Source organism: Lupinus angustifolius, unplaced genomic scaffold (assembly GCF_001865875.1).
Source record: "Lupinus angustifolius cultivar Tanjil unplaced genomic scaffold, LupAngTanjil_v1.0 Scaffold_574, whole genome shotgun sequence".
In the NCBI taxonomy this organism is placed as follows: domain Eukaryota; kingdom Viridiplantae; phylum Streptophyta; class Magnoliopsida; order Fabales; family Fabaceae; genus Lupinus; species Lupinus angustifolius.
Genome location: NW_017727911.1, coordinates 25,969 through 46,990, shown reverse-complemented (window position 1 = coordinate 46,990; position 21,022 = coordinate 25,969). Strand labels below are relative to the sequence as shown.

Genomic DNA, 21,022 nt, shown 5'->3' with positions numbered 1-21,022 from the left:
TATATATATATAATGTTAGAATTAAACATATCAAGTTAAGTTACACTAGTTATACTCAATCTATGTCATTTTCTTAAATTCAACGGAACAAACGAGTGAGTACAATAAGTCATTTAAAATTTCTATTTCTCTCTCTTGTCATTTATTGCACGCACTCATTTGATCTATTAGATTTAAGAAAATGAATGACTGATAATGAGTATAACTATTGTAACTTAACTTAGATGTAAACAGATGTCCTATATATATATATATATATATATATATATTAAACTCTAAAATAGTATTTATAAAAAATAATATAAAAATGTTATAAAAATATAAGAATCAATGTAATAATTCTTGAAGGAAGTTAGATTACTTCCTTATTTAATAGTTATATAAAGAAAAATACATGTCTTATTATTTCAATAATAATTATTTTTATACATCTATATCTATACTATCTATAAAACCAAAATAATTATATAATTAATATTCCTCGACAAATTTACCTCATTTGTGCACCTTGACTGAAATATTACAGTTTTGGTGCACCTTTTAAATTAATTATCAAACTAGTATAGTTTTTAGGGAATTGACAATGCAGGTGACGATTTTAATAGAACTCGACAATGAGATTACCGAATTTCATATTTTTTTCTCTCTCCCCCAAACATAACTTGTCAACTATAGTGCCAACTTTAGGTTATATTTATTTATTATTAAAGTTGTCATTTCCATTGCCGATTTTCATCGTATCATTTGTTTCCTCACATTGTTTCATTTGTTGGTTGAAAGATTAAAAAAATATTTTTTGTTTCAACTCAAATGTATACCTTAAAATTTCTTCTTTGTTCTATGTATAATATTATATTATTATAATAACAAATTTTGAGTTTTAGTGAAATTATATAAATTATTTATCTTTTTTCAAATCTAAATAAATCACCCTAGTTATATACATACGTTACACTGGCACAGGTTACCTTCGTAGAAGAGATCATTGTAATTTTTTAAACAAAAAATAAAATGGTGATGAATGTAATTAAGTCAAACAAAATATGGTACATTGTAAAGACAAGTTTAAATAATATAAAAATCAATGTTTATTCATTATTTTAGTATAAAAAGAGATCATTGTAATGTTTATTCATTACAAGCAAAACATAATGAATAGACATTGACTTTTATACTATTTGGATTTGTCTTCACAATGTACCATATTTTGTTTGACTTAATTGCATTCATTACCATTTTATTTTTTGTTTAAGAAATTATAATGACCTCTTCTACGAGGGTAACTTGTGCCACTGTAACGTATGTATATAGTTAGGGGTGATTTGGGTAAGTTTGAAAAAGATAAATAATTTATATAAATTCACTAAAACTTAAAATTTGTTATTGTAATAATATAATATTATAAATAGAATGAAGAAATTTTTTTAAGGTATAAGTTGAAACAAAAAATAGTTTTTTAATCTCTCAACCAACAAATGAAACAATGTGAGGAAACAAATGTTGACGAGTTTTATTAAAATATGACCGAGTTTTATTAAAATCGTCACCCGCATTATCAACTCTCTAAAAACTATACTAGTTTGGTAATTAATTTAAAATGTATATAAAAAATGTAATATTTGGTGCATTAAATTTGCCATTATTCCTCACATAACATGAATATTGAAAAATAAAAATAAAAATTGTGGGCCATTTCTCTAGATTCCGCGTTGTCTTCACTTTCCTTTCACAAGTTCCACAATTTCTTATTTATTCATTCATATTTCTTCTTCTCCTTCTCCTTCTCCCTCCACTCCCATAAACCTTTCCCCTTCTCTGTTCCACACAAAAACAAACAACAGAAAAAAGAAGTAAACTTGTTTTTTTTGTTACTCTGGTTTTTAGAAACATCACATTTTCATACCCTTTGGCCTCTCCATTTCTGTAGAACAAAAACAACCTATTAACCAAAAGAAGACCAAGGAAAAAAAACCCTTTTTTTACAAATATTGTTCAATCTCTCTTATTACTATTATTTTCTGTTTTTTACTTTTTCCCTTTGTTTTTTCCCTTATAACCATTTCACTGATCGTGGTTTCGTGGGGGTGAAAACGCGTCTCTATATTTTCGCTGATTCCTCGAACCCACTTTCATAAACCGTTTTTTCTTCTCTTTATAAAACCAAATTTGTTTCTCCCACCCCATAATTCACTTTACACATTCCTTCTTCACTTACCCATTTCCCAAATTAAAAAAAGGAAGCATTTTTAATTTTCTTCCTGTGGGTAATGGAAAAGATGTGGTTTTTAAGATGGGTTATGGTGTTCATGGGTTTTGTCTCAGTTACAGGGTTAGGTGTGAATTGGGGTACACAAGCAACACATAAGTTACCACCTGAAACAGTGGTTCAGATATTGAAGAATAATGGGATTCAAAAAGTGAAGCTTTTTGATGCAGATGAAACTACAATGAGCGCTCTTGCTGGGACTGGAATTGAAGTTATGGTTGCTATCCCTAATAATGGACTTGATGATATGAATAGCTATGATCGTGCCAAAGAATGGGTTAAGAAGAATATAACTCGTTATCATTTCAATGGAGGAGTTAACATCAAGTAAGTTTTGCACAAATTTGTGTTTGTTTTTCATTATCAATGACTAGTATCTGCTTGAATTGTTATTAATATTTATGGAAATTACAGTTAATGTGTTGGTCCATTAATGTAAGGCCCACTAGATCCTAGATGGATCAGAAGTTAGTTTCGATTCCTGGGAGCGAAAGTCGTTGGAGGGACAGCCATACATCATTCCAAAAGGATTACTTCCGTGAGGGGATACCAATTTTATTCTTATGGAAATTGCTAAGTAGTACTAGTAAAAAAGAATTAAAAATTAATATGTTTATATTTTAATATATTAAACCATGAGATTTTTTAATAAAAAAGGTCTTATGTTGAATATGACACTCATTAGTAAGACCCATGTTTTATTTGAATCTGTTTTCATGTGCAAATGGGTTCCTTTCTTTTTGTACTTTTTTCTTTCTTAAACTTTTAATGTTATCTGGTAGCAGAGAGATTGTTAGCTTGTTTTTCAAATAGATTGTAGAGCTTATTTGATGCCTAGTACTTCATTCATTGTATGGTTTTTTATTTAGATTTTACTTTGAATCCTTGCATTGAATTTTTTCCATTTTGGACTTTTATGCTTTTTCTTATGGAAAACCCCATGATCTGAAATAATTGATTAAAAAATTAATTGCTGAACTAAATTTTAATCAGAAAATACAATAATGAATATAATAAAAAACAATAAAACCAACAACATGGTCCATAGTTTAACATGTTGAACCGCCCAGTTATTGAACCCAAAAAAGTACTTTATACAGTGTAAAATATGTGAAGAAATATTAGTTAGGTGTCCTTTTTTAGTCTTTAAATAACTATTACGAAAATCTAGAGGTCCCTGTATTTTTGTTGACATGAGGGGACGGAAAATTCAGTGACATAGTAATTATTATTACGATTATTAATATTATTATGATGTTAGTTTAGGACTTTAGGCACAAGGAAAAGTGTGCAAGGAATGGAATATTTCAAAGGTGAACCTAAAAGTTGTCTCTTTTATCAAGGATGCTCTCTATGTATTCGGGGCAATACCCCAGAATTAGATTCTTTTATTTGGTATTGGTTCTTCCTTTAATCCTGTAATATCATTATGTGGCTAAGGCGAAGGACATTTGTCCTAAGAATCATTTTGCCGTTGTAGAAGGTTATTGCTATATAACACTTGGTTGAAGAGAAAATGATATATGCCTGTAACAAAAATCCAAAATGTGACTTGGACACTTTTACTACCCATCCTAACTCACTTTCTATGTTTGGTACTGATTTTTCCAAGTAATTTATACTATGAGGATATTTTGACGTTCAAATATCATTTAATTTACTCATTTATTTAAAGGATGGGGGATATTTATGGCTTATGAAAACAAGCTAGTGTGTATAAAGGACTAGTAAACAGAACAATTAGAACTTGTATGACATGTTTTTTGGTTTTGTGGCTGTATGTTCATCAGTTTGGACCTTCTGTATTAGTTAATGAGAATTTGAACAATTTTAAAAGAGTTGGAAGTTTAATTTGTTCTTGTAGAGAAACTATTAGTTATAATTATGGTCTTTCAAAGTTTCATTTGGATTTGTTGGACATTTAAGATTAAAAGACTGCTTGTTGAACGCTACAAGCGGACAACTTAAGCTTCACTGGTTTTAGATATAATATTTTCTTATTATGATTGTATCAACTTCTCTTGCAATACATTGTTTCGTCAATTTGAAGCAAAACTTTTGAAATATCTTGGGGAACGATGTTTGGTTTGGGCTCTCAGTAATAACTTCTTTGCATTCTTGTTAAAGTCTGTTTTTGTCATTGGAGTGATCGAACTCAAAATCTTGTTGCTGTGAAATTCTACATTGATATATAATTTCTTTTATTTATTAGGGAGCATTACTATTGTCATGTGATGGAAACTTTTTTTCCTAACTTTGATTTTGAACCTGAAGAACTATCTTTTATTGCCTTTGATGTTTTTGGTTTAATTTCGTGTTCAGTGAGGAAAAAAAATTCAATGAAGACTGTCTTTTTTCCCTAAATTTGTATGTAACAAATGCATTCTATCTATGTTCTTTCACAGATACGTAGCTGTTGGAAATGAGCCATTTTTGAAATCCTACAATAATTCATTCTTGAATATCACCCTACCTGCACTACAGAACATCCAAAATGCCCTAAATGAAGCTGGTGTCGGAGATTCTATAAAGGCTACAGTACCCTTAAATGCTGATGTATATCAGTCTCCTGCTGATAATAATGTTCCATCTGCAGGAACATTTAGGCCTGATATCAGTGCTCTCATGACCGAGATGGTACAATTTTTGAGCAAGAATGGTGCACCATTCACTGTAAACATTTACCCCTTCTTAAGTCTTTATGGGAATGATGATTTTCCTTTTAACTATGCCTTCTTTGATGGGGTCAACACTCCCATAATTGATAAGGGGATTTCTTACACCAATGTCTTCGATGCAAACTTTGATACCTTGGTTTCTGCGCTCAAAGCAGCAGGATACGGTGACTTGCCCATTTTGGTAGGAGAAGTAGGATGGCCAACAGACGGGGACAAGAATGCCAATGATGGCAATGCTTTAAGGTTTTATAAGGGCCTTCTGCCAAGGCTTGCAGCAAATCAAGGAACACCACTCCGACCCGGGTTCATTGAGGTTTATCTGTTTGCACTTATTGACGAGGATGCTAAGAGCATTGCGCCAGGGAACTTCGAGCGTCACTGGGGAATCTTCAGATATGATGGGCAGCCTAAGTTTCTGATGGATCTTTCTGGTAAGGGTCAGGACAAACTGCTTAACGGCGCGCAAAATGTGAAATATCTTCCTTCAAAGTGGTGCATGTTTAATCCAGATGCCAAGGATCTCTCCAAACTCCCTGATAATATTAACTATGCTTGCACCTTTGGAGATTGCACTACACTTGGGGATGGATGTTCTTGCAATAACCTTGATGCTAATGGAAAAGCTTCATATGCATTTAACATGTATTTTCAGGTGCAAAATCAGAATCCTTCTGCATGCAATTTTGAAGGTTTAGCCAAGCTTAGTGAGCAGAATATTTCAACACCAACTTGCAATTTTCCTATTCAGATGGTTCCTTCTTTATCTTTTTCTTTGATGCCTTCATTTGTAGTCTTCTTAGTTATTACTCTATCCATGGTTATGCTATTTTAGAATTTTTGTTGTACATGCATTAAAGATGGTATTTTTTTAGCTATGGTTTCATCATTTCTTCTAGATATTATGGATAATATTTCGCTTGCAGATTCATTTAATGAAGAACTATACTGATTCAGTATTTTTTTTTATATTTTTTATTTCACGTATTTTTTGTTTGGGTTACTTTACTGATTAGTATACTTGACTAATATTAGAAGTATTGGGGGTAAATTTTAGTAGAGTTGAGTTAAAAAAAATGTAATGTTGATCTAGTTGATTATGAAAGAATTGATTTGTTTTGAAATGATATTTCAAAAGGAGAAAAAGTGAATCCACTAACAGTGTAGGGTTTTTAGTCCATTCATGTTAACGGTTCATTTCTAATCATTATTGATTATTTAAAGAAATAATATAAATGAATAGTGAATAATGTATTGATTATGTATATTTTTTTCACGTTGTGTAGATATGACATTCAAAAGTTAGTTTAAAGAGAAATGATACAGTTATAATGTGCACCAGCTATAATCCCCCAATAGAAACATCTCATGGGGAGGTAGGCGCATGAGTGTGCTAGGGTGTGTAATCATTATTCTCTTATAATATCTTGGTAGCCGTTCAACGCTTCCGAGGACGTATGCATGATTGGCCGAACCCCGTTAACAAATTATCTTTTTCTTCTCTTTCATTTATTCTATGCACTTTATTTGATTGTCTGTGGCCAATGCTAAGCAACGATCATTTCTAGTGCACAAACAATTGGTATTAGAGCCAATTGGCAAATGACTCTTAACCCAAACATCAGATAATGGCTAAAGCGGGCGAATGCATGATGGCTAGACAATCTGCGTCAAAGGTAATGACAAAGATAAAATAGATGAGTTGAAGGAGAAGGAAACTTGAGGAACTGTGGTGTGGGCGATGTATGTGTTGATCTAGAACCCCGTAAGTTCATGTAATGGGTTAGGATCAAGGTGGAGGAAAGAGAATATCGTAATGGCGTGTGTGAGACATCATGTGAAAGATATTAATTGTTAGCAGATCCACAAATGCACAAGGGTGATGACTGACTTTGATGTAGGGTGTGACATGAGCATTTGCTTTGATACTTGTGTAGTCATATATTTGCTAAGGTAGAGATTCTTGTGTAGATTTCCCAAGGAGTCAGATATTCGTTTATTAATCAAGGTGGAGATTGTTGGGATGCTTGAAATATGTTATTGTGTTAGTCCCACATTGTCTAGTATTAGAATAAAGTAGAGTAACTAATGTTATATATTGGACTCAAGTCCCTTATTATAATATGCACCAGATATAAACATCTAATAGAAACACCCCATGGCAGGTAGGCCCATGTGTGTGCTATGATTTGTAATCTTTATTCTCTAATAATATCTTGGTAGTAGCTCAATGCTCCCGGGGACGTATGCACGATTGGCCGAACCCCGTTAACAAATTCTATTGTTTCTTCTCTTCCATTTATTCTATGCACTTTATTTGATTGTTTGTGGCTAACACTGAGCAACGATCACTTCTGCTGCCCTAACAATTGGTATTAGAGCCAATTGACAGATGACTCTTAACCCAGACATCAGATAATGACTTAACCCAGGCTGCGTGTTCTATTTGATGGCGGTACGGGAAGCTGCACTACAAGTTTGGAGAGCTAGACTTTTGATAACATCGTCAAGGATACTCAGAAGGTCTATGCTGTAGGGTAGCAGTTAAAGAGAATTGGACATTGAATAAGGTGGAGTCATATATTCGCTAATGTGAAGATTCTTGTGTAGATTTCTTAAGGAGCGAGATTTTCGCCTATTTCAATTAAGGTGGAGATTGTTGGGATGCTTGAAATATGTTATTGTGTTATTCACACAATGTCTAATGGAATATAGTAGAATAACCAATGTTATATATTGGACTCAAGTCCGTTTTTATAATGTGCACCAGATATAAGTACCAAACAGGAACACCCCATGGGCAGGTAGGCCCATGAGTGTGCTAAAGTTTGTAATCCTTATTCTCTAATAATATCTTGGTAGCCGTTCAACGCTCGTAGTGACGGAAGCACAATTGCCTGAACCCCGTTAACAAATTCTTTTGTATCTTCTCCTCTATTTATTCTTATGCCTTTATTTGATTGTTTGTGGTCAATACTACACAATGATCATTTCCGCTGAACCAACACACTTGAATTAGTTGTAGAATATAATTATGGATATACACTAATATTTATAAATTCTTACGTAAATTAATTCCTTTACACCATAAAACTAGAAGTTTTATTTTTCACTAAATCAATTTTATTGTGCATGTAGGCAGTCTTATTCACCTAGACGAAGATAAATTTATTTCCACAGTAGATAAATAATTTGAATCAGAAACAAACAAGATATCAATTATTTTCAAAGTATGTCGGTATCCAAACGTGATTGAAACGTCCAACAGCCACATCTTACACCCTTCTAGCCAATGTTCATGGGACCTGTGATGAGGTGATCTGATTTCACTTTGGGAAAATTCAATTATTTTTTGGAAGTTGTCGATTTATTAACTAGTCATCTTATTCAATTCGTAGTTCACTAATTTAATTGTATGTTAGTGAAGTCATTGTATTCAATTAGTGAATACATAAGGAGCGATTCACGTGAAAAAGAGTGCATTATTGTGAGAAATAAGAACAATTAATATATAGTATTAGATCTTAGTAGAGGTGTAAGCGGTTCCGGTTTAAACCGCGAAATTGATGGAACCGAACTGAATCAAACTGCAAAATGTGGTTCGGTTCGGTTTCGCGGTTCAGTTCGGTTATTTTTTTAAGGAACCGTTTATGTTCGGTTGGGTTTATGGTTTTAGAAATTTAGGAACCGTTGGAACCGAACCGAACCGCATGTTAAATAAATATATACTAGGGATTAAGGAATAATGTTTTATTATTGTTTAAATTCTTCAACCAATTTTCTAGCTTAAATTTGTAGTGTTATATATGTTATTAAATTGTTATTAAGTTAATATTATATATGTTATTAATTACTAAATTGTTTCCTAGTGTCTTACGATTTGAAACATATTTTCCAACTTATGTGATATTGAGTTTGAAACTAACATAGATCATATATTGTTACATGTGTTACTAATTATGAAATGTAAGGCTATAAATGTAACTATCATATATTTTACTAATTGATATATATGTTACTATTCATGAATTGTATTGTTATATATGATTCATAATTTTTTATAATAATAGTAGTAATGTTTATCTTTTTATAGATAAATAATATATCTTGTAATACATTTTGAATTTTCAATTGATAGCAAGATTTTTTATAAAAAAATAAATGGAAAAACAGTTGAACCGAACCATTCAAGAGCGGTTCGGTTTGGTTCTTATAGTTAAATTTGCGGTTAATTGAGTAGAACCGTACTATATGTTTTTGATCCGTTCGGTCACTAAAAGGCACCAAAAACTGAACCGAACTGAATTTTTACACCCCTAGATCTTAGTTGAACAGTCAAGATTAAAAAATACTTGCAAATGACTATCATGTGACTTATTACTGTTGTTACCATTTTTTTATATGAGAACTGTTGTAATCCCTAACTGTTGTAATCCCTTATATATAATAAGTGTAATATCTATGCGCTTTTAGTGTAAGATTTAATTATGATTGACTTTTCAAGGAAAGTAATCTAAAAGAATGGTGAATTATGTAGTGACTATCAATGTAAAATAGTGTACATATTTTTCTAATATTAAAGAATATAAACTTTTATTGAAATATTTGTTAAAACAACATGTGTGATTTAGTGATAACTTATTTTAAAAGTAAAAACAAAGGTAATAATTATGTTTGATTCCCAATAATATTTTGGTTAAAAATTAATTTAATTTCATATAAACTTTTTATTTTAAATAAAAATTGGTCATTATGACTAATATAATTTAAGTAAAAACTAACTTATATAACTGATTTTAATTGATATGATTATATAAGTGATATAATTAATGTGTCATTTCCGCTAATTGAATTTGTAGTTGAGATGGTTGGTACTGTATGGTTTTGATACCAATGAGAAAATAGGAGTACTTCATTTAACAAATTTATGTACTAAATACATTTCATTTTTGAATTCTAAAATTTAGTACAACTTCACAGAATGTGGTGGAGGGCTAGCCTCGCCGACTAAGATTGGCCTACAGCTCATATCTCCAATGAGAAAGCATTTATCCACACAGGGAGACACGCTTTCCAAAGACAAGCAAAAATATGTTACTAAGACAAAACAAAATGTAGCTTCTACACCAGCTAACAAAAAAAGTTGAATCAGTAAAACGTTAAGCAAATATAGGAAAGAAACTAGTACCAAAAAAATACAGGAAAGAAACATGAATGACCATTAAATACGCCATAATCCTAGTTGAAGGATAAGGGGAGCAAAATCAACATACATTTTTTCGTAGTATCATCTATGAGTAAAGAATTAATCTCTTTCAAAATATATGACTATCTTCCTACTAAGTACTAACTGTTACTCTTAGGAATCAAATTTTTACACCTCGTTGATAAAATTCATATAGATTATTTAGTGAGTTAAAATATAAGATAAAATAATGGGTAGTTCACCTCCATGAAGCTTAATAGAAAGGGTGTTATTGAAATACAACCAATTATTGACTTAATTAAGGTACTAACTCAATAAATTATTCGTTGAATCAATTGACTCAGTCCATGTTAAATCTAATAAATTTATGATATATTTAATAATTTTTTATTCCTAATATAAAAATTTATTATTATAAAACTATATGATTAAACAACCAACACAAGATATTTTAATTTAACAAAATCTCAGAAGTAAATTAAAAACAACCATTATAAATAAAAACTATATGCAACAAACACATACAAATAATTGTTTAACTTAATTAAATGATAACCATTTTATTCCAACATAAGCTAACAAACAACTATTATAATTATAAACTTGATAAATATAACTATAAATAAATTGAGAGAACTGATTTTCTCCCTCTCAAAATAATGTCATTTTAACATTTTTAAAATTGATTGAATTGACTGAATTGAACCGGTCTAATCAATTAGTCATTGGTTTTATATTTAAATTGACTGAGTTGAACTATTTCATACCAATTTTAGTGCATAACTTATCAGAAAAATGACTCAAATTGATCAAGAGTTTGTTTCCTAGTTAGACCGGACAATCCAATGCTAGTTAAACAACTAGGATGGAAAGTATGAGGAAAAAGGCTAGAAGGAATGAAAGTAATTCAAATAAAAAGGGGAAAATGAATAATGGAAATATATTTTATATTTTCAATTAAAAATAAATAAACTAAGAACCATACAAGTAACAAGTCATAGTTTGATACCACTCTCTAAGTAGGACTAGGACTTAATGCATACAGGTGGAAAATTTCAACCAGTTAAGTTAACATCTTAACTTTAAATTAAAAAAGTAAATAAAGTTAGTGGAGAATTGCTTTCATCCTATACTGATAATTTTTTATTTAAAAAAAGAGTAATAAGTAAAAAAAAATTATTGAATATATTTAAGTGTGAAATATCAAGTTAAAGAAAATAAAATGAGTGAAATAATTTATAAGTGAAAAAATCTTAAGACTTTGATTCAAGATACTATTATATTAGCTAGTCTTCACCCTCCCATCTCATATGATATGATATGGGAACATCTCTCCCCAATACTTATATGCCTATATTTTGAAGTTTAGGTAATCTCTGCACCCTGGTTTTACAGCCTCATTCATTGTTTGCCGTTATATTTGAAATGGACTAACTTCACATTCTTGAATGCATATCTGACTCCCTGTATTTTGTATAGACGAATTAGTAAAGCAGCGCACCTTTCGTATCAACGATTTTACACACGCGGGAACGCATGTTTAAATGTTATATGTATAGGTACGAAAAGCATCACGTGAAACTGTGAAAGACAAATTTGACTATTAAAATTAAAATAATAAAATTGAGCCATTATGAGTCATTTAGTAGAAAAGCTGAACATTGTTACATTACTCTATCACTTATCATTTATATTTAATTAATATAAATAAATAATAAATAATAAATAATAAATAATATATTGATTATGTATTGTTGGATCAAACCGCAATCAACGAGTCTTATATGCATTTTTACATGACATGAAAATAATGGAGAATCATAAGTAAGATATTATGTCTTGAACCAAAATCTTTATATATGGTTTCATCGACTGGTTTGACTTATAAAGTCTTTTAGTCATTCCCTCACATCTAATAGATGATTTTACACTTGAATAAATCCAACAATCTTCACATCAAGTGTGGTTATCACATACTTATCGATTCATTCCCCTTAAATCCATCATGTCTCAACTGAACCATTGGCTCTGATACTGGTTGTTGGACCTGACCGTGATCGCGAAGCCTCGAACCATTGAGGAGTCCCGTTATTACAAGGTATGAGAATAATGGAGAGGCACAAGTGAAACATTACATCTTGAACTAAAATTATAAAGCTATGATTTCATAGACCTTTTCTATTATTTATAAAATCTAAAGTTTTTCATTCATTCCCTCGTATTCAATATGAGATTTTATACTTGAATAAACTCAATACTAATTAATGTCTCAATTTTAGGTTGAGAGAATCAATAGATTCCTTTTCGGGAGCGATTCATCTTTCCCGAACGCAGCATACAACTATCCGTTGTATTGCGCTCTCCAAGTGTGCTTGTTCTCTCTTCTTCCTTACCATGGCAAATCTTTGTGGAATAACTCCGATGAGAAGAAAAAAGAAGGCGTTAAGAGACCCTCCTAGCCCAACCCTAAACACTCTAAGATCCTTTTTCAAACATGCTCCCATTTCGAGTCAAGAGATAGATAAATAGACACATCCCATATAAGTATGGGAAGATGAACTTTGCCACCCTTAAATGCAATTTCTGACTTTATTGACATTAATCGAAATCCAACAAAAACTTTGAAAAATTAAGAGTAATCCATAAAAAAATTTTAGCAACTTACCTGTGTATTAGTATGAACGGTAATTTTTGCCGTCTGATTAAGAACACATATTATATGTGCATTTATATGGTTAATAATACATATGTTATTCATGTATTTACATGATTAAAAATACACATGTTACCCTTTCATTCATATTTTTAAGAACACACATGTGACTCGTGCATTCGTATGGTTAAAAACACACATGCTACTCGTATATTTGTATTGCTAAGAGCATACATATTACATGTGCATTTGCATAGTTAAAATACACATATTATCTATACATTTGCATTGTTAAAAACACATATGTTACTTGTGTATTTATCTGTTCAAACATATAAGAAAAATAAATGACAATTTCAAATTTGAATTTGCTTTGAAATTATTAAGAAATTCAATAATAGATTTAATATTATTATAATTAGGAAATAAAATATATAATGTAACAATCATAGATAAAGAGATTCAACATCATGTTTTTTGTTTTAAAATTATTAAGAAATGCAATAATATAATGAATTTAATATTATTATATTATTATAATAAGGAAATGAAATATATAATGTGAGAATATAAATGTAAGGAGGTTAAATCATTTCGGAGAGAAAAATGAATAAGAAATCTACATGTAGAAATAAATGATATTGGATGACCTTTTTTATTAAGTCGGTAAAAAAAATGTTTAGTCATTTATTTATCTCCCACCGTCTTTTATGTGACTCTCTAGATTATGCTGGGGCCATTTAATTCTGAGGAGGTAGATAATGAAAAGGCAGAGATTGATTTCAAGTCTCAATTATAATTTTAAACCACCCCCAACACCTACCAACTCTACTATCCAATCTGTCAATAAGGGCATCAGGCTAATGTGATTTATTATAAACAATAAAACTATGTTAAAGTCTCTTTTATATAAACAAGACGTTGATCTACTGATGTAAGGTTTCGTTAAATTCCTAAAATGATCATAAGTTCAATAGTTCAATTTTTAGGAGCGACTTGTTAAAAGTGTAACCATGCATCCCGAAAGAGCTAAAGTCTGTTTAATTGATTAAGCTAATATGGGTTAAAATCAATTTATCTCTCTGCCATTATTCCCTTTAATATCGGTTCAAAAAAAGCTACTGGTACACGTTGCTCCATCATCCAAAGGCAGCAGAAGATTTTCACATTCCTAGCTCTTATTATTCCTGATAAAGTGATGACACAATCTCATTCCATATTTCCGTTGAACCTTTATTTTTACTTTATTTAGTTACTAATAATTAGACTCCATTTAAGCATCTTTCAGATAATTGAGATTCTTTAGTCAGCTGGAGCACATCTACTCTCACAAGTTGTGTACTGGATGTATTACTAGCTTATCATTGATTGAAAAAATATATTTAAGTTAAAAAATTAATAATAGATTATTTTCCTGACCAAACACAATTGATGACATATGTAGTAACACAACTTGTTGAATAGCTGATGTACCTGTTATAAGCATAGGTCATTATGTTGCAAGATATGCTTATATTCCATGTGCGGTGGGGGAGGGTGGTAAAAGTTATAACTTTTGTACCTATTGATCAGTCAGCTATCCCATGATTGACTAAAACCACACATTTCAAATTTAAAATTTAAGGATGCTGAAGAATTGGATGGATGTCGATTTAATTATATAAATTATTTAATGAAGTTAGATTTCATTTAAAATCTTGATGATGCGAGTCTCCAACAAACAAATTTGATGGCCACTTTACTTTGTATTTTTTAATGATAAATATAGAAGATTTATGTTTTTAGGTGAATGGTGTATGATGTGTCCCAACAATTCCGCATAGAATTAGAGGTAGGAAATGTAAGAATCTTTGATATATTTTGACAAAAAAACAATTTAAATTAACATTTTATAGGAGTGTATAATTAATTACTTTAGAAATCACAACAAACAAAAAGTAACTATAACAACCGAAAAACGCATTAGAGGATGTATTCCCCCAATTAATCTTCATATATTTGGGTCCAATACTAATGGAGTAAAACATCACATTAATCTTTTAAGCTCAGGTTGCAATTGAGGGTGTAGCAATTTGAATTACAACCACTATGCTGCAATTTTTTTGTGCTTAAAAAATGTTTTTAAATTTTGATGAAGTTTGATGTGCTCTAATGCAGTCCGATATAATTATGATGCTGCCCAATACGACTATATTGTTGTGATTTAAAGTTATATCCCAATTGCAGGGTGATGCGCCACAATGCAATACCATGGCCATATCATGTGATATCATCTACAATTTAAAATCAGAATGTCAACATAAATTAATTTAGAAATCACAACAAACAAAAAGTAATCATAATTTAAATTAACATTTCATAGGAATGTACAATTAATTACTTTTGAAATCACAACAAACAAATAGTAATTTATGGAGGAATTTGTTGAGATTAAAAAATGTTTTTGAATTTTGATACAATCTGATATGCAATACAGTCCGACAGGGTTATGATGCAGCCTAATATGACTGTATCATTATGATTTGAAGTCATATCATAATTGTAGGATGATGAGCCACAATACAATATTACAGCCACATTAAGTGATATGGTCTACGACTTAATGCAATACATCACAATCATAGTGGGAAATCACAATGTCAACACAAATTAAATTAGAAATCACACCAAACAAAATGTAACACCCCAATTTAGTAACCCAAAGTAATTATACTAAATTTGTAATTAAAAAGAGGTCTTGAAAATCCAAGTTAACTTAAAACTTGATAAAGTAGTCAAACATGCTTAAACACAAACATTCTTTTTTAATCATGACCATGTCCTATGTACAAAGACTTTCTCGGGCTCAGCCCGAAATATAAAATGAAAATGTCAAAATATGAGAATCTTAATAGTGCAAAAGGCGTCACCGGACTCCGTCCAGAATACACAAAATAGAAATGCTAAAGTTAAAAGAATCTTAATTTACAAAACTTTCATTGGGCTCTGCCCAAAACTTAAAAGTAGGAAAGCTAAAAATACACGAATTTTAACATACAATAGTTTTTCCTTAGGCTCCGCCTGAATCACAAATATAAAATTATAAATATAAAACTTTTATTTTTATCAATATAAAATATAATAGAATATCATTAACTACGAAAGAGCGATCAATATAATCAAGTCAAAATGAGCTTATCCTAATCAAAGCCACAATCCAACATAACTTGTATTCCTAATTGAAATACAGTCAAGACTTTCATCCTATTCCCAAAATGGGTATCCATACTGCATATATACTCAACTTGCATAAACAATGTATACCATACAAAAGAAAACAGAGGAGAGAGTAAGATACCAACTACAACGACCGTAGAATGATTTACATAGATTTTAACATTAAAGCAACACAAACTTATATAACAATTATAATAAGTCAATATCAACCATGTGAAAATGATGTATGATGTATCCACCTTTGGACATGAGGAGGAATATCCATATGCATTAAATCGTGCAATGCAATTCATACGGGCCTTCACAACAACATCCATAGGAAAGCAATCGGGAGTACATGTTCTCTCTGGTGTGTCTAACAACACCAGAACACTCTACACTGATCCAGACAACTCAAAGGGGTGTTATAGTTAGATTGGTTTAAGAATAGCTATCATGGCCTGAGCTACTTCAACCAATTAACCCTCAAGGTATCATGATGCAAAAACATCAGAACTGCCCCTATTCACTTCCCAATATATTTCTATCCTGAATCTTTTCGATCAAAAACCACATTTTCCAATGTAATGATGTATGCACACTAACTTCCACTTAGCTAGATAAGTCTTTTAAATCAATTATATTCATGCTTTACCCATCTTAAGGCATACTCTATCTAGTCATCTTAGTCTCAAGGACTCACCCCTAACATTACTATCCCGAGGTATAAATCCCCAACTTAACCATTACCGTTTTAGGACGGCCTAGGAGGCAAGTGCCACTTACAAGCACAATGATGTCAGAAAGGTAAATAAAATAACCTTGGGCCCCGCCTAATAACTCTACACCTTCGAGGTATTCAAAAGGTCTACATTTTCCTTACTCCAATGATCTTGTCTATCTATCTTTGAATTCAAACAATATATTACATTTTAACTTCAAATTACACACATACCCATTTGATCACCCACGACCAATTCATGGTAATTCATAACATCTCAAACTTAGCTCACAACTTACATACACTATCTTTATTCTCAACTCAGCAACCTAAAAACAAACAACAAAAACATGACTACACTCTTGTTTTTATATCCTCACATCATACTTTGGCACTACTTAACCTAACATATTAACATCCTCAAGAATTTAACTTATATCATTTATAGAATATATATCAATAATTTCTTATGTTGCGCATCTAAAAGAACCTTCACATCAAAGCCTATAAAAGATGTGCTACAACCACAAGATAGAAAAAAAAATCAAATATTTGAAACTCAACTATAAGGATATTTATTCCCTAAAGCCATTATATTTTTCCTTACTCAACTTCCGTCATCACATAACTTGCTCACAACCATAATTATTACGTGAAAGCAATCCTCTCATTCCCACTATTATCAATATTTTACAATAACAAGCACATAACAATTCACATCAATATCATTATCACTATAACATCACATCATTTTTATACATATCATACTACATATTATCTCTCATCATGTTAATAAAAATAAACCTTGACAATCAAACACAAAACATGTTGGCATGTAGACATTTAACAATTGGAGTATAAGCAATATTACACTCAATACTATCCAATAACATGCTTTCATGACGATGTGTACCATATACAAACACTTTGTATGATGGAAACTAAAATTAAACCAATTATAAAAAACATAACATATTACCTATTAAGCATGCAAGACTCAATTCATGAACCCGACTCTCCAACTTTGAGGGAGTTGGGGAACTTTAAAACAATAATCTAAGACCACTTGGTCTTCTCCTTCACTTGAGCTGCTTTAACTCATAACTTTAACATTGTTGAACTATTATTTGCATTGCTGCAAGCGTCCACTTCACCCAAGCATCAACACTTCTTCAAACAATGATCAACCACAATCAATTTCAAAAGACTCAAAATAATTTAACATATCGCATAAAGAGACACAAAATGAGGTTACACTTTCCTAAAAACCAATTTCATCTATAAAAGAAATCTTTGTAATATTTTAAAACTATTTAAAGGAGTAAAATCAAAATAAGTAATAGTAATAATTAAAATAAAATAAGAAAGTATAAACTAAATAAATGAATAAACCAAAATATGGAGAAGAACTCACAAGTGATTAATACTACTCCTTTTATTCATCTCTGCATGTGAGTAGCCATTTCAAATGAAAGAAGCCACATAATCCCACTTAAGGACAATGACATGAGATTAAGTATTTGGATGCAAGTCTCTCTATATATTTGTGCATACCAATGTTAAATTGAAAAGGGTTCATGATTGAAGCATAGATTTATTATGAATCATAATCTAAATGGTACAATAATGAAATTGAAGGCATACTTAAGAAAGAAGAATACAAGAGATTGGACAAGGGAAATAATGAAAGAATAGTGAAGTGGCTAATGGAGAAAGAAAGCTAGTATCTCCTTTTTTTAATTGATAGGGTTATAAAATTGAGATGCAAAGTGTGATGGTGGTGGTTTTGCTTGGAGATATAAGGGTTTGAAATATATATTTTTAGTAAAAATAAGATATATGGACTCTAGCACTTCCACAATTACAAGGAGAAACATATTTTATATTATAATAAATAATATATCATAGATTAGTAACAACAATATATAATTTATATAATTATTAATTTGTAAACTAAAAATAAATCTTTATGTGATTAGGAATTAAAGCTAATTTTTTTATAGATAAATGTAGTCAATCCTCAATCTTTAAATAATTTGAAATATTTTTAAAAATATTTCTATTCCTTTTTAGTTCAATCTATAAAAATCACATATCTTTATCACTTACACTTATTCAAGTTAAAAATAAAACCAAACACAATTTTGTTTTTAGAAACCTTTGCATATTATGATAGTAACCAACTCACATGATTAATAATTTTAAAAAATAAAATTGTAACAAGGATCCACTAATCACTGAAGATTAATTGTTAGGATTAATTTAGTAATTCACTTTTAGATTGATTATTGATAAGGGGAAATCACAATGTTACACAAAGAGTAATCATAATTTAAATTAACATTGAATAGGAATGTATAATTAATTACTTTAGAAATCACAACAAACAAAAAGTAACCATGACAATCGAAAAGTACAATGGAGGATGCATTTCCCCCGATTAATCTTCACATATTTGGATGCAATACTAATTATGTGAAACATCACATTAATGTTTTAAATTATGATTGTGATTGCATTAGTAAAGATTCGAATTATAGCCAATATGGTGTAATTTTTTGTGATTAAAAAATGTTTTTGAATTTTGATACAATATGATGCATCCTAATGCAGTCTGATATGAATGTGATGTGACCAATACGACTACATTATTATGATTCAGAATCATATCACAATTGCAGGGTAATGCGCTACGATTATAGCCACATAAGGTGATATAGTCTACAACTTAATGCAATAAATTACACAGATAGTGGGAAATCAGAATGCCAACATAAATTATATTAATGGTTCTCTTATGTTTTTTAGGTTGGTAAAATTATAAGGAAACAATGTTGGATAACAATGGCTTACGGTTACTTAGAGGGGGGAGGGGTGTGAATATGTATAGCAAATTACTATAGCCGATTTTTCGATTAATGAAATCTTCATAAAACTATCAGTTCAATCGATTATATTGAGCCTTAATCGATTAATGACAACAACACTTAATTGATTAATTACATGTTTAATCGATTAACCTGATTCTTGTTCTTCTGGAAAATATGTTTTCTTCCACATGAAGTTAAGTGCAATTTCAATCAATTTCAGATGCAATACTTATCGATTTTAAGCCTAAGTAATATCACAGATTCGAAGCATGCATTAAACTCAATAAGCAAAATAATCTAACTAAGCAAATTATAAATCGACTGAAATTAAAAAGTAAGGGTTAGAGAAAATTCGAGACGACGATCTTTAATCGTGATTTGCTTACGGGTCTACTTACAAACTACATCCATGCCTCCTATTGTGATCTTGAGAGATTTTTCTCCCCCAATGGAAATAAAATGCTTTACAAAACACACATCCAACAATACAAGACTCCTTTCTTGGACTTAGAGATCCCTGAATGGTTTGACCCTCAACCCTCTTCCGATGGATACTCCACTCCACTGTAGTTCTGGACCCATCCACTCATAACTCACTTTCAAGACTCTTGTACTAGTGAACACACCACCTAACCGCATCTATGATTTCTCAACTCAATTCTCTAACAAACGGTGATACTAACACACCAAGAGAACTCAAGAAAATCGTTACAAATTTTGAAGTTGTAATTGTACCTAAAATGTGCTAATATAAAAATTCAAAGCACCACTAAAACTTGGCTAGAAATCTCACAAAAGGCTTCAAAGAATTATGTGCGATTTTGATAGGGTTTTCAAAAATAGTTTTGACAATTGATGCAAAATTGATAATTTCCAATGAAACTATTCTTATCTCGCTTTGAAGTGTCAATGAATACTAATGAATTTTCATTCAACAAGAACTTCACTCAAAAATGAATTTTGAAAGTGAAAACTCTGAATTTTTCAAGACTTGTGGTTCTATGATCAAATGAAAAAAATTCAGTTTTTATATAAAGTATTTTATGCATGGCTTAATCGATTAACGACGCCAATAAATTAAAACCTTTAGCTACTATAACTTAGTTAATCGATTAATACCATACTTAACCGATTAACGGGTTCCCATTCATATTTAATCGATTAATTGTGTGAAAATAGTTTCCTTAATGAATGATGAACCTTCTACATGATGTATATATGCATGAATCATGAATTTGAAATATGTAAGACTTTAATGCACTAAAATCATGTGTAAATGCATGAACATGTTAATCATGTATGTATGTATGCAAATATCATTTTAAGTTGTTCAATTTTAAGTTTGTGAGACTTTCACTCAAGGTTCACCTAGCCTAGACTCTTCCCAAACAATAATCTTAATGTTAGGTATCAGTGGTTACAATACACCTAGAAGG

At 30.5% G+C, this 21,022-nt stretch overlaps 1 protein-coding gene across 1 annotated transcript; it reads left to right on the top strand.

Annotated features, from left to right (window-relative positions):
- Positions 1-1,777: 1,777 nt before the first annotated feature.
- Positions 1,778-5,855, top strand: LOC109341682 (glucan endo-1,3-beta-glucosidase 8-like). Its single transcript, XM_019579626.1, has 2 exons — positions 1,778-2,593; positions 4,672-5,855. The coding sequence occupies exons 1-2, from the start codon at positions 2,268-2,270 to the stop codon at positions 5,774-5,776; spliced, it is 1,431 nt and encodes a 476-aa protein (XP_019435171.1). The 5' UTR covers positions 1,778-2,267; the 3' UTR covers positions 5,777-5,855.
- Positions 5,856-21,022: the final 15,167 nt, after the last annotated feature.

Coding starts and splice junctions, on each gene's coding strand:
- LOC109341682 (XM_019579626.1), top strand. CDS start 2,268: ATGGAAAAGATGTGGTTTTTAAGATGGGTTATGGTGTTCATGGGTTTT. Junction 2,594..4,671: donor AATGGAGGAGTTAACATCAA/GTAAGTTTTGCA, acceptor GTTCTTTCACAG/ATACGTAGCTGTTGGAAATG.